Genomic DNA, 26,775 nt, shown 5'->3' on the forward strand with positions numbered 1-26,775 from the left:
AACCATTGGTAACACATTACGACATAACGGATTGCAATCCTGCAGTGCCCGCAAGGTCCCCCTGCTCCGGAAGGCACATGTGACGGCCCGTCTGAAGTTTGCCAGTGAACACCTGGATGATGCCGAGAGTGATTGGGAGAAGGTGCTGTGGTCAGATGAGACAAAAATTGAGCTCTTTGGCATGAACTCAACTCGCCGTGTTTGGAGGAAGAGAAATGCTGCCTATGACCCAAAGAACACCGTCCCCACTGTCAAGCATGGAGGTGGAAATGTTATGTTTAGGGGGTGTTTCTCTGCTAAGGGCACAGGACTACTTCACCGCATCAATGGGAGAATGGATGGGGCCATGTACCGTACAATTCTGAGTGACAACCTCCTTCCCTCCGCCAGGGCCTTAAAAATGGGTCGTGGCTGGGTCTTCCAGCACGACAATGACCCAAAACATACAGCCAAGGCAACAAAGGAGTGGCTCAGGAAGAAGCACATTAGGGTCATGGAGTGGCCTAGCCAGTCACCAGACCTTAATCCCATTGAAAACTTATGGAGGGAGCTGAAGCTGCGAGTTGCCAAGCGACAGCCCAGAACTCTTAATGATTTAGAGATGATCTGCAAAGAGGAGTGGACCAAAATTCCTCCTGACATGTGTGCAAACCTCATCATCAACTACAGAAGACGTCTGACCGCTGTGCTTGCCAACAAGGGTTTTGCCACCAAGTATTAGGTCTTGTTTGCCAGAGGGATTAAATACTTATTTCCCTCTGCAGAATGCAAATAAATTCATATACTTTCCACAATGTGATTTTCCGGATTTAATTTGTGATGTGCTATCTCTCACTGTTACTAATAACCTACCCTTCAATTATGGGCTGCTCATGTCTTTGTCAGTGGGCAAACTTACAAAATCAGCAAGGGATCAAATACTTATTTCCACCACTGTAATTGCCAGTAATGCTTGTTAACTCTGTTAAGGCATGCAAAACTGGTAGCACACATTAGTAATTATGCCTCTTAGACTCTGGTTTTCAATTGGGGTGTCCACACCAATCCCCACAGTCTTTGAATACATAGTGGTGTATCTCTGGCCTTTATTTCTTATATATTTGCAATTTCTTTCTGGTTTATAGGCTTGATCTGTTTGGCTGTAGAATGTTATAGCAACTTTTGTGATGTGCTGTCAAACAGTTCTGTCCCCTCAAGTTATGTTAGTTGTGTTTCTTATTGATTACTCTAATTCCACTTTTTTTTTTTTAATAACAATTTACATAAATCAACAATGATAACTTTGTTAAGCAATATGCCATGATTTACACAGGAAAATAATTAGGGATAATTCCCTCTATTAACAACAAAAAATTTTTTTTCTAAATGCATTAGTTCACAAGAAAAGGAGACTGATCAATACACCATAACCTGAGAGGAGGTATTAGAAAAAAACAGCAATAATAACCTAAGAAATAATGAGATATTATTAACTGCATCAAAACTCTCTAATAGATCCAGAAGTCATTACAAGTCAGGTTTTAGGAGTTCTTGCATCCAAAAAAGCTCGAAGTTGTGAAGGTTCAAAGAAATGAAAATTAACATTTTCAATCTGTAATACACATTTACATGGAAACCTTAGCTGAAATTTCGCTCCCAAATTCAAAGTTTCCTGACGCATAGACAGAAATTTCTTCCTTCTTTCCTGTGTCCATCTGGAGACATCAGGAAATATTTGAATCTTTTCTCCCAGAAATGTAACTGGAGCAGATTGTCTCAAATAAAGTCTTAACAAAGCTTTCTTGTCTTGAAGAAATACAAATGAGATCAATAAGATGGCTCGAAAGTCCACCTCTTCTTGTGATCTCTCTAAAAGAGCTGATACATTTAAGCTATCAGAAGACTCCGCCACCACTCATCCCTCCAGTCCAGCTTCATGAGCAGATGAAATTGGTAAATAATAAAGTTTTTGTATTGGAGGGGAGATCTGCAGCCCCTCCTTACCTCTCAACCCTCATCTCCCCTTACGTTCCTACCCGTAACCTCCGCTCTCAAGACAAATCCCTCCTTTCAGTACCCTTCTCCACCACCGCCAACTCCAGGCTCCGCCCTTTCTGCCTCGTCTCACCCCACGCGTGGAACAAACTCCCCGAGCCCATATGCCAGGCCCCCTCCCTGCCAATCTTCAAATCTCTGCTTAAAGCCCACCTCTTCAATGTCGCATTCGGCACCTAACCTCTACACCTCTACCCAAGGAATCTAGACTGCCCCAACTTGACATTTCGTTCTTTATAGATTGTAAGCTCCTTTGAGCAGGGACCGTCCTTCTTTGTTTATTTTGTACAGCGCTGCGTAACCCTAGTAGCGCTCTAGAAATGTTAAGTAGTAGTAGTAAATTGGTAAATAATAGTTTTTGTATTGCAGGGGAGGCCATTTTCAGGATATTGAAGAACTTCTTTTAAAAATTTGTGAAAAAGGTCCAGTGAGGAGCTTAGTTTAACTGATGGAAAATTCAACAATCTCAAGTTAGTGATCTAGCTCCATTTTCTAAGTTCTCTAATTTATGATGAACCACATTTGCTTCTTGTAACAATTTATGTTCTACTTCTTTTATTTGAGATAAAGATAATTCACAATTTTTCATATTAGACTCCTGATGGTTTAATCAAGATTGAAGTATTTCAATCATTGAGGCATTCAGCTTTGAATTGGAAACAAAAGTAAGACAAACTTTATGCAAGGACTCCAGCGTTACCTTTGCAGGTCTTACCAACAGTTGTAAAGCTGTCTCAGAGGTAGGCCGCATTCCTCCCAACCTTGGCGTTCCAGACATTGTCTCTAGTTCAGCCCAACATCTGAAGAGGTAGCTAGAAGGGTTTGATTTTCAGGGGAAACCCCTATTGGAATGTTGCTATATTGTAGGAAGGACCCTCCTTAGCCCGATCAGAAACCTCGACTTCCGAGGTCTCGACGGGCGCACTTAAGTACATAAGTTCATAAACACCGCCATACTGGGAAAAGACCAAGGGTCCATCAAGCCCAGCATCCTGTCTCCGACAGCGGCCAATCCAGGCTTCAAGAACCCGGCAAAACCCCCCAAAAAAACAAATTTAATAATGTTAAATGAACTTTCCCTCAGGAATCTGTCTAAACCCCCTTTAAATTCCGTAAGGCCAGCTTCTGTCACTACATTCTCTGGCAACGAGTTCCAGAGTCTAACTACACGCTGAGTAAAGAAAAACTTTCTCCTATTTGTTTTAGATCTACCATATTCTAGCTTCATCTTGTGTCCCCTGGTTTTGTTGTTGTTTGAAAATGTAAACAAACGCTTCACATCTGTCTGCTCTAATCCGCTCATTATCTTGTAGACTTCTATCATATCACCCCTCAGCTGCCTTTTCTCCAAGCTGAAGAGCCCTAACCTTCTCAGCCTTTACTCATAGGGAAGTCGTTCCATTCCCTTTATCATTTTCGTCGCCCTTCTCTGCACCTTCTCTAATTCCTTTATATCTTTTTTGAGATGTGGCGACCAGAATTGGACACAATACTCGAGGTGCGGTCGCACCATGGAGCGATATAACGGCATTATAACATCCTCGTGTTTGTTTTCCATCCCTTTCCTAATAATACTCAACATTCTGTGCGCTTTCTTAGCCGCCGCAGCACACTGAGCAGAAGTTTTTAACGTCTTATCAATGATGACTCCCAGATCCCTTTCTAGATCCGTGACTCCTAACGCGGAACCTTGCATGACATAGCTGTAATCCCGACATGCTCACCACTCCTGGAGCCTGTTGTATTGCACTTCCCGGACTAAGTGAAATTTCACTTTCCTGACTGGGACTCCTCTCTATGCCGGTCAACCGAGCACCCTGAGATGCAGTTGGCGTCGCATATGCTGTGATCGGTGGCTGATGAAGAGTAGGATCGCAGAGGGCAAGGAGGAACCACATCTGAGCTTTCCCTTTCTCTTAGGCATTATAGTTCAAGAAATAGAATAGAAGAAATAAAAGTCTCCCGGAGCTCAGCATAGGGCGTCTGACCTCGACGCCATCTTGATTTGCCTTCCTTTTTTTTTTTTAACCTCTTATTCCACTTTTAAAATCTTTCCCATCCACACTAGTTCCTTTTATGAGCTTTAATTTTCCTTCCCATTTCTAAGCCATGTCAGCTCAGGTCAGCCCAATTCTAGTCATTCTAATCTTAATCAGTCTCCCCTGGTGCAATCTCCAGTTTATCTGCATTCAGAGTGACAACCAGATGCACAAAGGTCCCGTTAAGGATCTGTCTGCATTTCCAATTCGGTAAACATTTACCGATTTAGAAACACAGAGGGATTTACAAAGAAAATCACATGCAAATGAGCTACTTGTTGCTTTTGCGACCCAGCTCATTTGCATGCGATATGGGGGAAGTAAGTTGGTGAGCTGAGCATGCGCAGAACAGTTAATTGCTATGCGTGGCTGCTTTGCGCATGCTACAGATGGCTCTCATACACGCAGACAAGCTCTTCTGTGAAGAATCAGCAGCATCAGGGCTTGGTTCCACCCCCAGCTGTTCCTGCTGCATCCTTCTATTGGCTGGCTGACATCCTAGAATGCCCATCTCCCTGAAGATGAACTCTCATTGGCTGGCTGTTGTCCCAACTCCTCCTCCCTGCAGGGCTTCCCTGATGACATCACTTTAGAGCTGTGAACTGATTGGATCTGAACTGCTACTGTATCAGAAAGCTGTCCAGACTTGGACAGGTGTCACCTCCTTAGGCTTGTCTGTCAAAGCAGTATACTTAGTAGGAAAGGTAAACATTCTGGCAGCCAGTTCAGAGACTGCGAAGCTAAAGCCCTAGCTCTCTGACCTGGCCCAAGCAGGATCCAGTCAGAACAGGACACAGCCATAGCAGGAGACAGGAGCAGGCACACCCAAACTTCAAAGGCAAGGAAGACAGCTCTCCTAGAACCAAGAGAGGATACACAATTCTTCCTAGAAAAGCAGATGTAAATACCCAAGCTAGACAAGGTCAGACTGGCTGTCATACCTGATATATACCAACTTCTTGCTGACCCTGACACATGTTTTGTTCCAAAAAGTTTCAGGCTCAAGATTTTCTTTTGCATATTTTAGATGATTACTTTTGTGATGAGGTTATTGAAAAGGTTTTCTTCTGACAACTCTTTCATGTAGATCATTATGAAGCCAATTCTGTAACCCTAGGTGCTTACATTTACATGCATGCTAATGTTTACAACACTAGCATTTATGCATGTATTGCACACGTGCACTAAGTGCTACCATGGTGCTTAAGTACTATTCTGCAATGTCTTCCTAATTTACATGGCACATATTTGCTTGTTTGCAAAGGGAATGTACAATGGTAGGGCGGGGGGGGAAGAACAATGGGCAGGAAATAGGTGAGGGCTCCCACTCACGTGTACCTGTTGCCATAGGCGCCCTGTATAAAAGGCTTGGGGAGGCTAAGCCTCTCCAGTCCAACCATGACCTTCTCCTGCCTCCTCTGTCAGTACCTTCTGCCCTCCTCGGGGCAGATGCAAAAAGAAATTGTATCTTCCTCTCCCGCCGGCGCCCCCCCCTCGCTCACTCACTTCTTTTCTTACCTGGCTGCCTGCCCGATTTGATACCTCCCTAAGGCTCCTTCCCCAGCAGTTCTGAGCGCAGAGAAAAAAAAAAAGCTGCCGGTATAGAGCCACTTGCTGCAACACTCACAGACAGCTCTGCCCGGAACCTCCCCCTTGACACACTTCCTGCTGCCGTTCCGGCAGAGTGTGGCTGTGAGCCTTCAGTGAGTGTCGCCGTGCTCTATACCGGCAGCCCTTTTTTTTTTTTTTTTTTTCTTTTCAGTCCTCAGAACTGGTGGGGAAGGAGCTTTAGGGAGGTAGCGAGTTAGGGAGGTAGCGAGTCAGGCAGGCCACTGGGGTAAGAAAAGAAGTGAGCAGGGGGTGGGTGCTGGCAGGGAGAGGAAGATACAAGTTTTCATCTTTTTTTCTTTTTTTTTCAGTGGTCAGAATCACTGGAAAAGGAGCCGTGGCTTTGAACGGGGGGGGGGGGGGGGGGGGCGGGCTGGCTGGCTGTGGTTTTGAAACGGGGGTGGCCACGGGATGTGGGGGAGCCCAAGAAGGTTAGATTGAGGACAGATCTGTGAAGATGTGATTTCAATGTGCCCTAATGAAAGGTGAGTTTAATTTTACTTCCATTTAATTTCAGTATAGTCCATCTTATTTTATAACAGCAGGCTTCCTAAGGCACATTACAACAGCTGCTAAGATGAACCCATCAGGAAAAAGGATATCCTCACTGAATTTGGCCATCTCTATTGTATAGAACAGTGTAGAAAAATGAGCACACAATAGAGAGTTTATAACTGCTGTCTCTACCAGCTTCAATATTTTTTAAGCTGTCTTAGTGATATTCAATTTTTATTTCATGATATTTATATCTATATATGGAATATTTTGGAATATGGAATATTTTCAAATAAATGAAAAAGTTTAAACACACACACACACACACACACATTCCTCCATCTTTTAAGGCACATCCTATCCAACTGGAACAGCTTTTGACTTTTTACACATGGACCATGCATAGGCAGTTCCTCATTTCTAATAATATTTTGCTATTGTTTTCAATAGCATTTGCTGCTGTTTTGGGTGAGTGAAAATGGTGGCAAGCTCTGCCTACTGGCTTCAGCCCATATAGTGGGCTAGATAGGTTTCCTATGATAGCATTGTGCTTATTTGAATTAGTTTTTCTGTATAAGTTTTGCTTGAATTTGCTTACTTTATTTTTTGTCTATTAGATTGTAAGCTCTTTGAGCAGGGACTGTCTTCCATGTTTGTGCAGCGCTGCGTACGCCTTATAGCGCTATAGAAATGCTAAATAGTAGTAGTAGTAGTAAAACACATTTTGTCAACAAGGGCAGGACTAGGTGGGGGCGGAGCTAGGTGTGTTGTCAGACAATTATGGATATAAGCCCCACCGCTGGTACCACCCATAACCCTGCCCCCTTTTAGCCTCCCCAAACAGTTGGGCCACCGACCACCTATGCCTGTTGTGCTTACCACCAGTTCTGTAGTTGCTGTAAGAATGTGAATGCCTAAATATTAGGTGGCTTGATACCTGGTTATGCTAGTATTCTATAAAGAAAGTTAGCGCCTGCTTTATAAAACAGGCTCCTACCACGTGCTCCCTGGGTGCCTAATTGGAAGCACTTAGAGAATTGCCCCCTAAACACTGTACTGTGTACCTATGGACAGCTATTCCATTGTCAGCTAAACTTTTCAGCAGGTCATCTGCAGTGAACTGTGGGTTCTGGTTTGAAAAGCTGACCAGTTTGCAGGCAAGTTCTCTCAACGATATTTCTTGGTCTTTCATATCTTTCCTTGACTTCAAAGTTCCATCTAGCTTCTATTTCTTAATAATGTTTCTGAGAGTTGAAATAGTTAAAAGCATTTTTACAGTTTGTATAAAATAGTTTCCCCTTGTATGAATGAGTTATTTTTATTTTCAAATATTCAAGCCCGCTTTGAGTGGTGCCTATGGTTATTGTAAGTAAAGTAACAATCAGAGCCTGGGCCAAGATATTCAGTTATGGAATTTTCTTCACATCACTAATTGAATTCCTGATGAGTCAGTACACTTTTTGAGCCTTATTAACCAGTAGCTTAGCCATAGTATTCTGGGTGGGCATAAGCCCAAACTAGGTGGGCATACAACCCCCTCCCCCACCCCCCACGCACACTTTCAGCACCTGCTCCGCACCACCGACCCCCAAAAATAAAGTAAATACCTTGAGCTGGCGGGGGATCTCCAGGCCCCGCCAGCTGAAGATGTCCTTTGGTGGCCAAATCAAGTGATTTTCCTACCCATTACCGCCATGCTGGCCTCTCCCCTCCTGTACATGCTCGATTTTCAGGCATTGTTCAAATAAATAAGCATGCACATGAGGTGGGAAGGGAGGGGATTTGGTGCTGCAGTAACAGGTGGAAAGCGCCACCTGCTGTAGCAGGTAGGAAAATCAACTGTTCTGGCTGTCGAAGGATATCTTCAGGTGGCAAGGATTGAGGATCCCCTCCAGCCATAAGGGTTTCAGAATTTTTGGTGGGCCTGAGCTGAGACTGTGTGGGCCCTGGCCCACCCATGACTCCGCCCCTGTTATTAACAACTTTAAAAGAATAGTAATTGACTCAGCTGGAAGGGTGTCCAAAATTTTACACATACCATGTGCACTAATTACACATTAAAAACTGTAGAAAGGTGTTGTTTTTTTAATTATGTAGAGGTTGTGCCTCTCTGCTCACTTAGGAATTCATCAAAACATACAGTTTGAACATTGGTGCTTAAATTTTTGCATACAATTGTAGCTGAATAATTTGACGGTATATCGTTCCATCCCCTCCCCCCCCTTTCCCTAATGTGTTCAGCTATATAATACTGTTTTTAAGGGGATGAAAAGAATCTAAAATATAAAGTTCATTGTTTTGTAGCACTACAGAAATGATAAATAGTAGTAGTAGTTAGTTCTGAAGGTTTTTTTTTCCTCACCCCTGACCCAGAAGCTATAGAATTCTGCAATAGCTACCATTTATTTGGATGTACGAACTTTACAAATCTCTGAATTTTCTGAATTCTCCTTTTCTCTTTCTCTTTTTATTTATTCCTCTCCAAAGTGGAATAATATGTCATGATGCTTTGTATGTGAAATGGCAAGTGAGAGTTTTAGCTTAGGACTTCTGTGCACATAAGCACAGTTGACTCCAGTCCTTAGGGACAAACACAGTGTTACTTCAGATTATAAAAAGGTGTTCTTGCTTTTCTGAAAATAGATGGCTGTGTTAAGTGATAGTTCTGAATCTGAAGAAGATTGTGAAAAACAAGAGGCTGATTTAAAAAAGCTACAAGACCGCTTCCCAGACTTGATTAAAGAGGTGAGTGAACTATATATGTAGTAGTTTAATAGATAAAGGCTGAGTATGCTTAACAACTCTAAAGGAATTATTTAAATCTGAGATAACTAAAGTCCTCTGAAGTTTGATGGTTTGAAAATTGTGAGGGGGAAATCAAATCTTGCGCTTGTGTCAATAACTGTTCTATTGGGTATTGGTGAAGAATTCCGATCTTAAATTTTTCCAAAGGGAATTATTTTTAGTGGATTCATAGTGTCATGTGATCTGTTGCTGGACAACCAAAGGAAATGCTTCAGAAGTTTGAGGTTCTCATCAGTAATGGACAAAATTGGACTGGGTGGTCATTTCTTTTATCATTTTCTGTTATTGTATAAGTTTACAGCTTTTAACTCTAATGTGACTACCGAGTGGCATCAGCTGTCAAGCAGCCATCTGTTCCTATTTTCTTTTCTTTTTTTTTTTTTTTCATTTATTGATCATTAAATTTTCCTATTTAATGTTTTTTTTCCCCACCCACTGAGGACAGTTCACAGAACCACTTACGTAAGTCATATGACCATATTTGATACTAAATGGATGGAATATTCTAGAGCTTTCTGAATAAGGAAAAAGCCTTACATTCTGTATACATAACAGCTCTTGCCCAGTGGCCCTGTGGCTGTTCCTTGATTAATTTTGTCCACTGAATCCATTTCTTCCTATGGCCTCCACTAATTGCTAGACATACGTTCTCTTTCATATTCCTTCTGGCTTTTCTGTTCAAGCCTGTAGCATTGCCCTATTAAGATTTTCTGTGGGTTATTTGTTAGGTTTTATTTATTTTTCTGTCTCTTTGCATTAGTTGCTTAAAACAAAGTGCCTTATTTTTTTCTGTCTTTGCTCTTTTTAAAACTGCTTGTTTGCTCTTAAAAATGTGTTCAACAATTTGGTCTTTTAAAACTTGCCTAACCATCTCTCGTTTCAGATTTTTGTTGCTTTATAGAAAAAAGCTGCCTATGATTAATCTATAGCTATAAAAATTGAAATAAAAAAAAACTGCCCAAATGTCATCCTTTACTATACAGTAGCTTTAGAAAACCAATCTTGGCCTGTAGTTAGTAATAACAAAAAGCAGATCAGTAAAGGGATTCCATTACCAAAAAAAACAGCAGAGCAACCAAGAGTATCCATCACTAAATGTTTATTCATCACACGACTATTAAAACACTAAAGAGCCTGACATGGCCATGTTTCACCATCCTAAGGGCTGCATTAGGGACAAATAACAACTGTCAATAAATACATAAAGCATAATGTTAGTAAAATCATAATAGAAAAATCCAAATAACAATTAAAATGACAGAACAAAATAGATAATTAAAATTACAGTAAAAATGCTATATAATAATTCTCACCTCCAACGTTCTGACTTGCTGCCTGGGACCGTGGCTCATTCCGAGTTTGTCTGCTAGGCTCCATAGATCAGGCTGACATCACCGTAGCCATTATGATGTCAACTTCGGGGGGGGGGGGGGGGGAAACATGCCTCACAGCTGATCCATGTCCAGAGGAGGGTCGCTGGACATGGGGGGCAGGGGAGAGAGGAGGTTCGCTGGACATGGGTGGCTGCAGTGGGTGCAGGGGGAGAGGAGGGTTGCTGGACATGGGTTGCTGCAGGGGAGCCGAGGAAAATCTTGCTAGCACCCGTTTCATTTTTGTCAGAAACGGGCCTTTTTTACTAGTAAAATCATATTGATTTTATTATAACTTGCTCATATAAAATTATAACGTACAATTAAAATAATGTAGACTTAAAACATGCATATACATTCATAAAATGAAGTGAAATAGGAAGGCAATGTACCCAAGAGGTATTTCTCAAAGGTGTCATCTGCTTATTCAGAAAGGCTAAAAAGACAGTAAATAAATCAAATGAACCACTCAAAAAAAAATGTTCAGGCAAGATAAGAGCCAGTAAAAAGTTCTTATACCAGATATCAAAAACTATAAAAGCAAAATAAAAGCAGGATCTAAGTTATTTACCAGCTTTCAACAAGGAACACAGCTTGCAGATGTTGTGAGTCTGCACATGCTCAATGAGCACTTTTTTTATGTGCTGCTGGTCACAGGGTTTAAAAGTTGTCTAGTAAAAAGTGATAAAAAATAAGAATAGCACCTAAAGCACATTGTGCCATATCTGTTAAGTAATGGCTCATTTAAAGCAGTGCTCAAGCCCAGTATTGACTTAGAAGCCCTTTTTCTCATCTTTAAAATGACTTGTGCTGCTGTAAAACACTAAAACATTTAAAACTGAACAAAAAATGAAATCAGTGGTCAAAATTGAAAGAGCTTCATCTGAGGTAAAATGCATTAATTGTTACATTTTGAAAATTTCCAGAAAAGCACTCGAACCATTATACGTTTCAGCTTATGCGTTCAATGACATCAGCTTGTGTCAATGGCATCATCATGTATCCCAAACATGGGGAGGAGGAGCTGGTAGCAATGAGACATCTCAAACTTATATTAGTTATCTTTTTGAACAGTAAAATATGCAAAAAAAAAGGGCGTTAGATTACAACCATCTTAAAAAAAGGAGCTAAAAGCTTAAAAAATGTAAATGTAGAATATAGCACATATCAAGGTTTGGAGACATATTGCAGCTCTGTAGAATCTATAAAAATGCAAAACCTAAAAATATATATATAAGGGGTGGAGATGCAACCTTTTCAAAATACTAGTTTGGATATGATACAGGTGTAGCTCAAATCATTTGAGAATATAAAACTAAAATAGATGTCAAGGGTATGAAGACATATTCCACCTCAGTGAAGTCTTAAGCAATGCAAAACATAAAAATCTATACACATGGAGATGCAACACTCCTTTAAAAAGAAAAGGTAATTAAAAATGTACATTAATCATAAGTCAAGGCTCTGAACCAGGCTTATAACGGGTCCAAGAAATAATAAAAACAATATGTACAGTTAAAGGAATATTAATGGGTCCATGTTCAAATTAAGTTCTCCAGGGGTCAGGGTCTTGAGCTTGCTCAATCCTTAATAATAGCTTGTCCAGGTTTCTTTCTCTCCACGATTTCCTATGAGCTGCAAGAACACAATCTTCAAAAGAGTGGCCAGCTTGGAGAGAGTGGTCCATCAGCGGGTATTTTTACAGGCTCAGGTAGTTTACAGTTGCCCAGCAGCAATTTTTGGCTGAGAAATTCAAACTTCCTTATTATCCTGCTAGCCCAGTCAGGACAAGTGGGTTATGCTCCTCAGCCATCAGGTGGAGGAAGAGAATATTGACACTTCAATAATGTCATCACCTGTGTAAGGGGTGGTGCAGCCCTGGAGCTTGCCAGTATTTCTCTGTTACCAGCAGATGGACTGGTCAGCAGGATGAGTTCTCTTCTTCAAGCCTGATTCCCAGAAGCATACTCTATAGCTTGTAACCTCCTGGTTGAGTCCTGTGGGCATTAACTTGGTGAGGTAGTCTTGACAGAGACCCTGTGGGGCTGTAGCCAACAGGGTTTTCTGAAAGCCTCGGCCCATAGGCCTTCTCTTAGTGGGGCTACAGCTGGGAATAGTACTGAGGGGCCACTGGTATCAAAGGGTGAGTATTTTTTTTGTTCTTTTTTTCCCCCCCTTTCTTGTTATCCTCATTGGACCCCCATCCCTCAGTGAACCTCAATTTTAGGGTCCTTCCTGGGGGTACTACTTTGTGCTGCTCGTTGTACATTAAAATAAATACAAACAAACAGCAGCCTGGTTCATCCAAAACAGGCTGCAGAGCAGGATACAGATTTCATTTCTTCCTCTTAGCCTGGGCTTTGCCTTTGCAAGTGGAGTGATTTAATTGTATCTCCCCGGCCCTAAGGGGTGGGGAATCCTTGACTGAGGTGGCAATATATTGTGTGGGTGTAGTCCTGGCACTACTATTGCGGGGTAGTGAGGGAAGTTCAGTAGTTTTTCTTGTGGCCGGCTCCAGTGGTGGACAGCTCCCAGGAGAGAGTTTCTGCTGTGCCTGAAAGTGCAAGGGGTAGGTCAGCAGAAGTTGTGGTAGCTGAACATTCATGTAGGTGGGAATTGCAGCCATCAATAGGCTGCTGCCTGTACTTTAGGGGCTGCCTTGATGACCTCAATGTATTAAAAAAAAAAAAACAACCCCAAAACAACAAAACAAAGAAGGGTCCTATTAAGGTTGGTTTTCGCTACAGAAGGATATAAGGGAAGCAGGCAGAGTCCTGTACTGAGCAACTGAGAAGATTATGAAGCCCTATATATCTGCCCTCAGGCGTGGCAGGGCTGGGGCAAACCAAATTTCTATTCTCCGAGGACAAGCAGGCTGCTTGTTCTCACTGATGGGTGACGTCCACGGCAGCCCCTCCAATCGGAAACTTCACTAGCAAAGGCCTTTGCTAGTCCTCGCGCACCAATGCGCACCGCGCATGCGCGGCCGTCTTCCCGCCCGAACCGGCTCGTGTTTGTCAGTCTTCTTTTGTCCGAGCTCGGGACGATCGTATTTTGCCGCCGTTTCGTGCCCCTCAAGTTGACCCTCGCGCGTCTTCACGATTTCGCTGAAAAAAAAAAAAAGACCTCAGTCTTTGTCCCTTCCCGTGTGTCCAGTTTGTTTCCCCGACGTAAGTTTCCTTTCGCTTTCGGGGTAGGCCTTTTTTGTGGCCTCGGTACGGGTTTTTTCTCTCTCCCTTATTTTTGGTGCCCTTCGTCACCATCGCAAATTTTGATTTCGCCGGTGTGATTTTTCCGCCCATGTCATCGAAGTCTCCCAGCAGCTTCAAGAAGTGCACCCAGTGCGCCCGGGTAATCTCGCTCACTGATAGGCACGCGTCGTGTCTTCAGTGTCTGGGGGCTGGGCACCGCCTGCAGGCCTGCAGTCTTTGTGCTCTTTTACAGAAGAGGACTCAGGTAGTGAGATTGGCCCAGTGGAACGTGTTGTTCTCGGGCTCTTCGTCGACAACAGCACCGGAGGCATCGAGTGCATCGACATCGACAGCATCAAAGTCTTCGACCTCGGCATCGACTGCATCGTCGGTACCGAGACATCGGAAGGCTGCGTCGGCGTCGGAGGTACCGGGACCTGCGCTGTTACTGATGTCGTCGGACGGTGGTGCTTCGACTGGAGTGCAGGTGAGGGCTGTCCATTCCCCTGCTGGTGGCGGTGAGCCTTCGGGTGGGTCTCCTCCTACCCTGAGGGCTCCTGCGGTACAGCCCCCCCCCCCCCCCCCCCCCGAGACCGCCCTTCTTCGGCCTCGGCCCTGAGGAAGAGACGGCTGGATTCTACGTCCTCCTCGTCGGTACCGGGAAGCTCCGGTGACATGCTTCGTTTGAAGAAATCAAAGAAGCATCGACACCGGTCCCCTTCCCGCATCGGTACCGAGAGCTCTGGGTCGCCGAGGGAGTCGGCACCCAGTAGGCATCGGCACTGGCAGGACCGCTCACCCTCTGTTCAGGAGGTGTCGATGCGCTCCACCTTGGACAGCCTGGAACAGCCTCCACGCCCGGAACAGACTCTGACCTCGACACCTGCATCGGCTTCCATGTCTTTCTCCACAGCCGCTCTGCACGAGAATCTCCGGGCCGTTCTCCCGGAGATCCTGGAAGAGCTGTTGCGCCCTTCCCCTACGGTACCTGGGGTGCTTGCGCCTCCAGTACCGTCGAGTGAGGCGCCGGCTGGCCCCTTGCCCGGGGTGAGGTCTCCGGCATCGGTACTGCTTGCGGTACCGACTGCGGCCACCTCCCAGGAAGGCTCCCCGTCGGCGGAGGGAGCTTCGCCGGTGCTGGAGAGGGAGTCTACCTCTCGACACTCCCACCGTGGCCGTGTTTCCACGGAGTCGAGTCGGGCACGGCTTCAGACACAGGTTCATAAACTTGTGTCTGATACCGATGGTGAGGCCTCGTGGGAGGAGGAGGAGGACATCAGATATTTCATAGGAGCTCTGCTGGATTCTCGGACGGCTCGTGCCTATCTCCCAGAGACGAGAGCCAACAACTTGTTGTCCCTCGTCTCTCAGGTGCGAGCGTCCCAGCAGATCACAGCTCGGCAGATGTTGAGATTGCTGGGCCACATGGCCTCCACAGTTCATGTGACACCCATGGCCCGCCTTCACATGCGATCTGCTCAATGGACCCTAGCTTCCCAGTGGTTTCAAGCTGCTGGGGATCTAGAAGACGTGATCCACTTGTCCACGAGTTTTCTCAAATCCCTGTATTGATGGATGATTTGGTCCAATTTGACTCTGGGACGCCCTTTCCAAATTCCTCAGCCACAAAAAGTGCTGACTACGGATGCGTCTCTCCTGGGGTGGGGAGCTCATGTCGATGGGCTTCACACCCAAGGAAGCTGGTCCCTCCAGGAACGCGATCTGCAGATCAATCTCCTGGAGTTATGAGCGGTCTGGAACGCTCTGAAGGCTATCAGAGATCGGCTGTCCCATCAAATTATCCAAATTCAGACAGACAACCAGGTTGCCATGTATTACATCAACAGGCAGGGGGGCACCGGATCTCGCCCCCTGTGTCAGGAAGCCGTCAGCATGTGGCTCTGGGCTCGCCGTTTCGGCATGTGGCTCCAAGCCACATATCTGGCAGGCGTAAACAACAGTCTGGCCGACAGGTTGAGCAGGATTATGCAATCTCACGAGTGGTCGCTCAATTCCAGAGTAGTGCGCCAGATCATCCAGGTGTGGGGCACCCCCTTGGTGGATCTCTTTGCATCTCAGGCCAACCACAAGGTCCCTCAATTCTGTTCCAGACTTCAGGCCCACGGCAGACTGGCATCGGATGCCTTCCTCCTGCACTGGGGGGAAGGTCTGCTGTATGCTTATCCTCCCATACCTCTGGTGGGGAAGACTTTGTTGAAACTCAAGCAAGACCGAGGCACCATGATTCTGATTGCTCCGTTTTGGCCGCATCAGATCTGGTTCCCTCTTCTTCTGGAGTTGTCCTCCGAAGAACCGTGGAGATTGGAGTGTTTTCCGACCCTCATCACACAGGACGAAGGGGCGCTTCTGCATCCCAACCTCCGGTCTCTGGCTCTCACGGCCTGGATGTTGAGAGCGTAGACTTTGCCTCTTTAGGTCTGTCAGAGGGTGTCTCCCGTATCTTGCTTGCTTCCAGGAAAGATTCCACTAAGAGGAGTTACTTCTTTTTATGGAGGAGGTTTGCCGTCTGGTTTGACAGCAAGGCCCTAGATCCTCGCTCTTGTCCTACACAGAACCTGCTTGAATACCTTCTGCCATCTGAAGTACTTGACTTGGAAGGTCATTTTCTTGGTGGCAGTTACTTCAGCTCGTAGAGTCAGTGAGCTTCAGGCCCTGGTAGCCCAGGCCCCTTACACCAAATTTCATCATAACAGAGTAGTCCTCCGCACTCACCCTAAGTTCTTGCCGAAGGTAGTGTCGGAGTTCCATCTGAACCAGTCAATTGTCTTGCCAACATTCTTTCCCCGTCCTCATTCCTGCCCTGCTGAACGTCAGCTGCACACATTGGACTGCAAAAGAGCATTGGCCTTCTATCTGGAGTGGACACAGCCCAACAGACAGTCCGCCCAATTGTTTTTCTTGATCCCAACAGGAGGGGAGTGGCTGTGGGGAAACGCACCATATCCAATTGGCTAGCAGATTGCATTTCCTTCACTTACGCCCAGGCTGGGCTGGCTCTTGAGGGTCATGTCACAGCTCACAATGTTAGAGCTATGGCTGCGTCAGTGGCCCACTTGAAGTCAGCCACTATTGAAGAGATCTGCAAAGCTGCGACGTGGTGATCTGTCCACACATTCACATCTCATTACTGCCTGCAGCAGGATACCCGACGCGACAGTCGTTTCGGGCAGTCAGTGCTTCAGAATCTGTTCGGGGTTTAGAATCCAACTCCACCCCCTAGGCCCAGGTTTATTCTGTTCCAGGCTACACTCTCAGTTAGTTGAATAAATTGTTAGGTCAATCTCAGTTATATCCTCGCCGTTGCGAGGCCCAATTGACCATGTTTGTTGTTTTGAGTGAGCCTGGGGGCTAGGGATACCCCATCAGTGAGAACAAGCAGCCTGCTTGTCCTCAGAGAAAGCGAATGCTACATACCTGTAGAAGGTATTCTCCGAGGACAGCAGGCTGATTGTTCTCACAAACCCGCCCGCCTCCCCTTTGGAGTTGTGTCTTCCCTTGTCTTTGTCTTGCTACATATGGGACTGACGAACACGAGCCGGTTCGGGCGGGAAGACGGCCGCGCATGCGCGGTGCGCATGGGCGCGCGAGGACTAGCAAAGGCCTTTGCTAGTGAAGTTTCCGATTGGAGGAGCTGCCGTGGACGTCACCCATCAGTGAGAACAATCAGCCTGCTGTCCTCGGAGAATACCTTCTACAGGTATGTAGCATTCGCTTTCTGTTGCACTTATTGCTTCATTAAAAAGCTTGGAGCTGATATTGAAATGTTACAAATCCTGTTTTTATACTAGGAGTTGAGAGAAGTACTCCAAGAGCATGATTGGTCTTTTGATGAAGCATTAGAGGCTTTGAAGTTGTTTGCTGAAGATGAAGGTAAACATATTTTCTCTCTTTTTGATTATGTATGTTTAATAATTATATAATTAGACTGTGTAGTCTATATAATACATTTCTCCTGAAAAAGGAATCTGATTATATGTTTCAAAATTAATATGCAATTAACAGCGGTGAATTATGTTATTAACTTAATCCAACAAAATTAATTTTATTTTATTTTACATTTTTTTTAAATATGCAGTGCTCAGTGTATATTGATGTGCCAATCTACCATTTATCATGGCACCAGCATATAGCACAGCAACCCTGTACCACTATAGCCCTGGACCTGCCTAACCTTCCTTGCTATCTGGACTCAGCTAAATTTTCCAACCAGTCAATCTTGGATAAACATTCACAGTATAGTAAAGCCAAATCACTTACCTTGTTGACGGATTGGGTTCAGTCCAGTGCTCTGTTATGTGCTGCTGCTGGTCTACTAACAAACTGTGATTCTGTGTTCAATCAGTGCTTTAAAACCATAATGGATATTCTCTTTGTTGTTCTCAACGTGGGGCCACATTTCGCCTTGGCGGCGTCTTCAGGAGAACATACTAAAAAAAAAAAAACCAGCAAAGTAACACACTGTCACCGCCTATTCCACCTTGTTACAAATAGTCTAATATAACTTGAATCACCTTATAAAAAACACTTGTTAAAGTTTAAATTGCAGTCATCTCATGAGGCGAATTCATATCTAGCACCTCCCTGCAACCATAACTCTAGCGCATGCTCTCTGATCAGCCTGTTTAAAAGCCACCCAGCTGGATGGGGATTACTGATTGGACCGAACTTTTATTCTTCATTGTTATGCCAACCAATCTATTTCTTTATTTAGTCCTTTGAGCTGAACTGTGTCCCATTGGTAAATGAATCTCTATTCTATATGGGTTAAAGCAGAAATGTCCCCCCCCCCCCCCCCCCCCCCCCCCCCAGCGTAAGCGAATGTGAGCCAGTACTACATATTTTAAATCTGATTATTTATAATTATAATGCACTCAATGGTCTACTAAAGGCGCTTCCCGTTTCTTTATCCGTAAATTACTTAAATGTTCCCCGATACGTTGTTTCACTTTGTGCTTGGTTTGACTTATGTACCATTTCTGGCAGGGACATTGAATAGCGTATATTAACTTGACCTGTGTTACAATCTGTATGGGCGCGCAGGTAATATCTCTTCCCTGTGCGAGGATTGATAACAAATTTTACCTCCATAGCATATATACAGTAAGTGCTGTTTTGACAACGCTTGTGTCCCTGTTCATCTTCCCTAACAGATCTATTGCAGCGAAAAATAGATAGAATCTCCCACATATTTCTGGCCCTAGTAGTGTCTGTTGGCAAACTGAGGATGTAAATGTAATATGGGCCAATATTTGTGAATGGTCTTTGAAACCTTAGCGCCATAAGAAGAATAAGGGAGGACACACTATATAGTTCTATGTGTACTTGTGTCTGTAGAACAGGGAGACAGTAACCACTGTCTGTGTGCATTCTGAGCTTATTTATGAGCATGTTTAATCAGTGCTTTTTTTGTAGAAAAAAAGGTGCCGGTACTCGTGGGCGGGGTCACCACATATGACTCCACCCCTATTATAGCCACACCCCTTATACTAGCCATGGCGCATATAAACAGACATCATTGAAAATATTATACTAGCATAGGAGTAAAAAATAATGTGATTTACGTATATTGGTTCAGTGTTTGTATTAATATGCTCTGCTTGTTATTAATAAAAAGATTACTCAAAAAAATAAATAATTTCTGTAAGCTGTTACAGCTCCAGTATACCCAGTGCAAAATAAGACAGCAGATGTAAATTCTCAAATTGGACATATTCCAAACACTAAAATGAAAATAAAATTATTTTTTTCTACCTTTGTTGTCTGGTGACTTTGTTTTTCTATCCATATTGGTCTCAGTCTCTGATTCTGCTGCTCTCTGTTCTCTTAACTCCGTTTCCAGGGCTTCCTTTCCATATATTTCTTTACTTTCCTCCTTTCTTCTTCATTTCTTGCCCTACATCCATAAGTAAAAGCTGGGTCCTCCTTTGTGGAATTGACTGAAGGAGGTATAACGTGGATCCAGCTTTTGCCTATTTTCTCCATCCATATGCAGTTTTTCTCCTCTCTTCCCTTTTTCTCATCTCCATCCATGTGCATCTTCTTCTTTTTTTCTTTTCTCCCCTCCATCCATATCCAGCACTTCTCCTCTCTCCTCCCCTCCATCCATGTCCAGCATTTCTCCTCTCTCTTCCCTCCCCTGTATCCATATAAAGCAATAATTCTCTCTCCACTCTCCTCCATCCAAGTCCAGCATTTCTCCTCTCTCCCCTGCCCTCCTCTCCCATCCATGTGCATCTCCTTCCTGTCTTCCCTCCCCTCCATCCATGTCCCACATCTCTCCTCTCTCCCCTGTCCAGCGATTATCCCCTGTTCTCCCCTGCCATCCATGTGCAACGACTCTCCTCTCTCCCCTGCCCTCCCCTTCCATCCATGTCCAGCGAATCTCTCTTCACTGACCTCCCTTCCCATCCATGTCCAGTATGTCTCCTTTCTCCCCTGCCCTCCCCTTCCATCCATGTCCAGCGAATCTCTCTTCACTGACCTCCCTTCCCATCCATGTCCAGTATGTCTCCTTTCTCCCCTGCCCTCCCCTCTCATCCATGTCCAGTGATTCTCCTCTGCATCCTGTCCTCCCCAGCCATCCATGTCCAGCGATTCTCCTCTCTCCCCTGCCCTCCCCTCCCATCCATGTCCAGCGATTCGTTCAAACCCCAGCCCCCCCCCCCCTCACCTCCCCGACTTTCCTTGAAATCTTTAATTTACCCGAAGTCACGGCGAACTGGCAGTAAAATCAGCTGGCAGGAAGGCTTGCCTCCTCGTCGCTTCCCTTCCCTCTCAGCACGTCCCGCCTTCCACTGATGTAATTTCTTTTCCCACTCATGGCAGGCTCAATGCGGCTTACATGGGGCAATGGAGGGTTAAGTGACTTGCCCAGAGTCACAAGGAGCTGCCTGAGCCTGAAGTGGGAATCAAACTCAGTTCCTCAGTTCCCCAGGACCAAAGTCCACCACCCTAACCACTAGGCCACTCATATATGTACAGCAAAATGAAAAAATTGATGATGGGATATGAGACAAATTTACACTCTAGGGATTAATGAAGATTACGTATTCACCCTAGTTAGTGAAGGGAAATCTTGCCTCACCAATCTACTACATTTCTTTGAAGGGGTGAACAAACGTGGATAAAGGTGAGCCGGTTGATATTGTGTATCTGGATTTTCAGAAGGCGTTTGACAAAGTACCTCATGAAAGACTCCAGAGGAAATTGGAGAGTCATGGACAGGAGGTAGTGTTCTATTGTGGATTTAAAAACTGGTTAAAAGATAGAAAACAGAGAGTAGGGTTAAATGGTCAGTATTCTGAATGGAGATGGGTGGTTAGTGGGGTTCCCCAGGGGTCTGTGCTGGGACTGCTGCTTTTTAACATATTTATAAATGACCTAGAGATGGGAGTAACTAGTGAGGTAATTAAATTTGCTGGGCATCTAAATGGCAGATGACGTTTAATGTGAGCAAGTGCAAAGTGATGCATGTGGGAAAGAGGAACCTGAATTATAGCTACGTCATGCAAGGCTCCACATTAGGAGTCTCAGACCAAGAAAGGGATCTAGGTGTCATCGTTGATGATACGTTGAAACCTTCTACTTAGTGTGCTGCTGCGGCTAAGAAAATAAATAGAATGTTAGGTATTATTAGGAAAGGAATGGAAAACAAAAATGAGGATGTTATAATGCCTTTGTATCACTCCATGGTGCGACCGCACCTCGAATATTGTGTTCAATTCTGGTCGCCGCATCTCAAAAAGGATATAGTGGAATTAGAAAAGGTGCAAAGAAGGGTGACAAAAATTATAAAGTGGGTGGGGCGACTTCCCTATGAGGAAAAGGCTAACGCAGCTAGGGCTCTTCAGCTTGGAGAAAAGGCGGCTGAGGGGAGATATGTTAGAGGTCTATAAAATAATGAGTGGCGTTGAACGGGTAGGTGTGAAGCGTCTGTTTACGATTTCCAAAAATACTTGGACTAGGGTGCATGCAATTAAGCTACAATGTAGTACATTTAAAATAAATTGGAGAAAATGTTTCTTCACTCATCGTGTAATTAAACTCTGGAATTCGTTGCCAGAGAATGTGATAAAGGTGGTTAGCTTAGCGGAGTATTAAAAAGGTTTGGACGGTTTCCTAAAGAAAAAGTCCATAGAACATTATTAAATGGACTTGGGGAGAATCCACTATTTCTGGGTTAAGCAGTATAAAATGTTTTGTACTTTTTTGGGATCTTGCCAGGTATTTGTGACCTGGATTGACCACTGTTAGAAACAGATACTGGGCTTGATGGATCTTTGGTCTTTCCCAGTATGGCAATACTTATGTACTATATAATTGGCTAAAATATGGCCTAAGGGTAGTGGTTCCCAAACCTGGTCCTGGAGGCACCCAAAGCAGGGGGTTCCCTCTACGGTGATGAATCACAGCAGAGGCTGACCAAAGACGAATCACCACTGGAGATATAATCCAACAGTCTTTTATTGATGAAAATAAAGAAAGGACCCGACACGGGCCGTGTTTCGACGCATGCAAGCGCCTACATCAGAGGTCAAACAAGTAAGCTCTATAGGTAAAAAAATAATAATGAAATATTAATAAATGAAAAGGGTGAATAAACATGTATGGCAGTGTACAAAAATGCAAAATATAATTTAAACCATGTACATAATTATCAACATATAAAATAAAATAAAAAAATTATTTAAAGAAAATATGTTTAGTTAAAAATAATTATAATCCCCATATCAGACAGGCCTCTGAGGAGAAGCCAGACATAGAGTGTTCCAAACTAGGGAGAGTGGAAAGATGGTGATCTGAAGCTCCGTACGCTCAATGGCCCAACTGTCCTCTGAAGTTCGGTCTTTGTTTACTTGAAATTTCCTATCTGCATTTGCAGTTACCTTAACTGAAAGGAAGGGAACAATGGGGGGGTGGTCAGCCGCCGATGGCCAGCATTTTGTCCCCTGTGCAGTAAGTGTGGGGCCGCTGCATGACGAGCTGCCCACAGATGACTGGGTTGATGAGTCCTTTGATTAGCACTGGCGAAGGAGCGTCGATGCTCTTGGACGTGGAAAAAACTTCATCGCTCCCAAATCATTTAACCACCATATGTAAAGGAGTGGAGGAGTGAGTTAGGAGTGTATGCTGAAACAGAAGTCGTTTACAGCTGAACCCGTGTTGGCGGTGCCACTCCTAAACCCGTATGAGTTATCAGCTTGGAGTTTTTGGCTCCCGTGGAGGTTACATTGAATATCATCTGGATGTCGCTCCAGGACCTAACGGTAGTAGTAAATAATTTTGCTTCAGATATAATCTTATTAGTGAGCCACATGGTTAATCTAATCGAATCCTTTGAGAATGAAAAATTGATACAGCAAATGAAGTTCTATAAGAGTAGGAAACGGTTAAGATTTTGAAAATGATAATAGACCAGAAAAATTTGAACAAAATGAATATTATTACAGATGATTAATATTGAGATTGTTGTTTTCCCAGAGTTCCGGGTATGACTCCTAAAGTTTTTTTCTCTGAAATGATTCCTCTTAATATATTAATTCAAAAGGAGTGAAGCCTGTGAAACTGGAATTACCTTAATCAGTGGGAATTGGATTAGAGATTCAAGTGTTTGTATTGTTAAATAATTTCTGGTTTTAAAAGAGAAAAAATGAAATCAGGTGTATTATTTCCACTAATATTGGACAATAAGTAAGTTTCCAATGAAATTAATTGACAATACACCGTTTTGGGTTTGAAGAAGCCAACTAGACGATCAATGTGGAATAATGATTCAGATAAATAATAACTGGGGATAATCAGGTCAATACCATGTATTTTCTTTGTTTACTGTTGTTTAATTGATCTCCTTGTCTTGTTTCACTCTCGCTGTTTATTTTGTGGTCTAAGAAAGAGAAAGATAGTATATAATCCATTTATCTAGTTGAGATCTTCTAATATTGCATTAATGTACAGTCATCTCTGTATTACTGTTTGCAAGTGACCCTTGTAAAATGAAAATTATAAATAAATGATTTAAAAAAATAAATAATTGTAATCAAATAAATAAATTAAAATGCACATATACTGTTGAGAAACAATAATTAAAATGTAAGTTGATAAAGCATTGAAAATAATTGAATTTAAAAAATATCGATCCATAAACCTTAATTGACAAAGCTGTCGTGTTAATACAAAAAGAGTTATGAGGAACGAGGAACTAAACCATTGTTGGACAAATCTAGAACAAACATTACTAGTGTATAGCCTAGTGTATAGCCTAAAACATTCTGAAATACACTAGCATGGAGCAATTTACCAGAGTTTGAATTTAAAATTTAAAATTGATTCTAAACTGCAAACCAAACAATGCAAAAAAACAAAAGTAAAAGAGCAAATGCTAGGTAGATTGTTCTATTCTATGAGAGTCGCATACGCATTTGTACTGTATGTTTTATCTCCATTTGTTACTTGAAAATGTTCTTTCTGAAGTACCATCAATACACTGTTGGAGACTTTGGGGGGGGGGGGGAAGGGGGGAGGAAGGGAGGGAAGAAAAATGTAAAATGTTCTTGGAGAGCAGAGGTAATTGTTCTATTTCTCTGTGTTAGTTGCAAAATGGAAGTTGTCTCTTCAATAAAATATATTTAAACAAAAGAGCAAATGCTATTTGCCACCTTGCACAATAAAAATAATATCCATCGAAGAAAAAAACTACAACATGAAAAGGAAAAATACAAAAAGTGTTATAAGGAACCAAAGCATTGTGGAACAAATCTAGAACAGACATTACTAGTGTATAGCCAAAAATGTTCTGAAATACAATAGTAGCAGAAGATATGGTCACGGAGCAAAGGGTTTGAATTTAAAATTTAAAATTGATTCTAAACTGCAAACCAAACAACACAAAAAAAAACAAAGTAAAAGAACAAATGCTGTTTGCCACCTTGCACAATAATGATAATAATACCCATCAAAGAAAAAAAACTTCAACATGAAAAAGAACAACACCAGCAATACTCGCACCAGAATGGAGTATACAGAGAAATATAAGCATCTGTCTTGTATTATGCAAAATGCAAACGAGAACCAAATGCAAGTAAAAAAAAAAAATATTCAATTTTTTAAAAATTGAAGAATGTGGACATAAATGGCACGTTCTCCATTATAAAGACACCAAATGTGTGTGTTGTCGGTTCTGAGCAATAAATGCGACGTACTTATAAGAGAAAACAACTCATGGAAGATTAAGAAAGTTCAGAATCGACTACAAAAAATGGGAAACGATCCCGTCAATACACTTACCTAGATGGAGGCGCAGGACCACAGCTCTGCTCGTGTACGAAGCTGTAGACCATCCAAAAAACTTGAGCAGTAAAAACTGTAAGAATACAAAACGTTTAGAAGACCAGAGTTTTGAAACCTCTGCTGTATTGTTTATATAAGAAACCGTTATCTCAAAGAGTAAAAGACTAACGTTGAAACCATATTTTAACGTTGAAACTCATTGTACAGTGAAAGCGTGCCAAAAGGACTTATTGAGGAACGCCGACATCTAATGCAGGGGAGAACGATTTCTCGTTGTGATGGACCAGCTGAACAAAGGAGAAACATTTAATTTAGACTGCATGTGTGAAAATAGGAATAGGAACTTACCAAATGGACAAGCACTTGCAACGACTGTAGGAACAAATCTCGCAAAAGAGGAAGTGACAGCGGTGTCAACGAATTTAAAGGGCAGATATCGCATATGCATGAGCAACTGATGAATAATGCATAGGCTTACTTCCTGTAGGACCTGGATTTGAAACTACGAAGTGTGTGTCAATCAATATCTCTTGTTGTTAGCAAAGGGGGAATAAGCTGAGAAGGTTTGTAAAAAAAAAAAATGAAACATTGAAAAAAAAATGGACCAGCGATCACAAAATGAAAAATAAAAGATAAAAAATAATATATAAAATATATATCTACATATAAAATATATGCACATATTGCAGCAATACAAATGTTTTGAACTTAGAGACAGGGAGTCACCTGACATTCAATTCATGCCTGAATATATAAATACCTATTAGACATCATTGATTTCTACAAATAAAAGCGTCTTAAATGCACATTGGATCATAATCTGATGTTGTGCACAATGTCACTAAATTGTATCTGTAACACTGCATTGCGACAATCCAAAAGAAGTGCATGTAAAAAAACTGTTAAACTATTGTAAAACATTGGCGATTTTTCAGATAAATGTTATGAACAAATAGTATTTAAAAACAGACGTTTCCATTGTAAACCAATAATAAATAATACCATGAATGAATAATAAGTAATATAAATAATCATAGTAGTAACACAAAGAAAAAATGAATTTGAATAAATAAATATAAAAAAGATTATCCAAATGATGCTAACATGGAACCGAATGTATTCATATGCTGGTGCCATTTGTATCGAAGAAAGACATCACACTAAATAACATGATTTAAAATTTCCCGAGGCATCATGAATTGTAAAGTAGTTATAATGGTCTCGGCTGAATAAATATAAATGCAGAGTGCAATTTGGCTCTATATGTAGGTGATTGAAAAAGGAGAATGTGTGGATCAGTGGTAATGTAAACGATTGTGTGTGCCAGTGAAATAAAATGGGACAATGAAAAAGTGTAATTAAAATTGAATACGAAAGTAAGCCAATAATATAAAACGAATAATGTTGGGTTAATCTAAGGAAGTATCTCTAAAAAAAGACGAGTGAACTTGGTTTACTATGCATAAAAGTTATGAAATAATATGTATGAGAATATAAAAATATTATTAATGAGATCCTTTTGACAAATGTTGCTTTTAAAATAACATAAAAATATGAAAAAATGTGTAAGAATATAAAAATATTATTGAAAACCTTTTGACAAATCTTGCTGTTAAAATGACTAAATGATTAAAGTGTACCAATTCTAAAGCTACATTTAGCCCCTGTGGGCTCAGTATATTCAATTCAAAAATACCTCTCTGTGCCTCACTTAATAATTGGTTGTCAAAATTACCACCTCTCCATGATCTTTTTAGAACTTCAAACACCAAGAATTTTAAATCTGCAATTGCATGATTTTCCTCTTTCCAATGTTGGGACTAAAGGGGCACTGATGACTGGATGGCCAATGCAGCTTCTGTGTTCAATAATACGTGTTTTAATCGCTCGCTTAATCTTCCCTACATATATCGCTCGCGTAATCTT

At 42.5% G+C, this 26,775-nt stretch overlaps 1 protein-coding gene across 3 annotated transcripts in view; it reads left to right on the forward strand.

Annotated features, from left to right (window-relative positions):
- The window catches only part of SMARCAD1 (SWI/SNF-related, matrix-associated actin-dependent regulator of chromatin, subfamily a, containing DEAD/H box 1), a 314,928-nt gene that overhangs the window by 113,077 nt on the left and 175,076 nt on the right, over positions 1–26,775 (forward strand). For all 3 annotated transcript variants that reach the window (XM_030190695.1, XM_030190696.1, XM_030190698.1), the window contains 2 exons: positions 8,820–8,921; positions 17,352–17,433. In XM_030190695.1, the coding sequence (XP_030046555.1) occupies positions 8,820–8,921; positions 17,352–17,433 (184 nt within the window). The remainder of the gene's footprint in view (positions 1–8,819; positions 8,922–17,351; positions 17,434–26,775) is intronic.

The sequence above is a fragment of the Microcaecilia unicolor genome, chromosome 2, assembly GCF_901765095.1.
Source record: "Microcaecilia unicolor chromosome 2, aMicUni1.1, whole genome shotgun sequence".
NCBI lineage: Eukaryota > Metazoa > Chordata > Amphibia > Gymnophiona > Siphonopidae > Microcaecilia > Microcaecilia unicolor.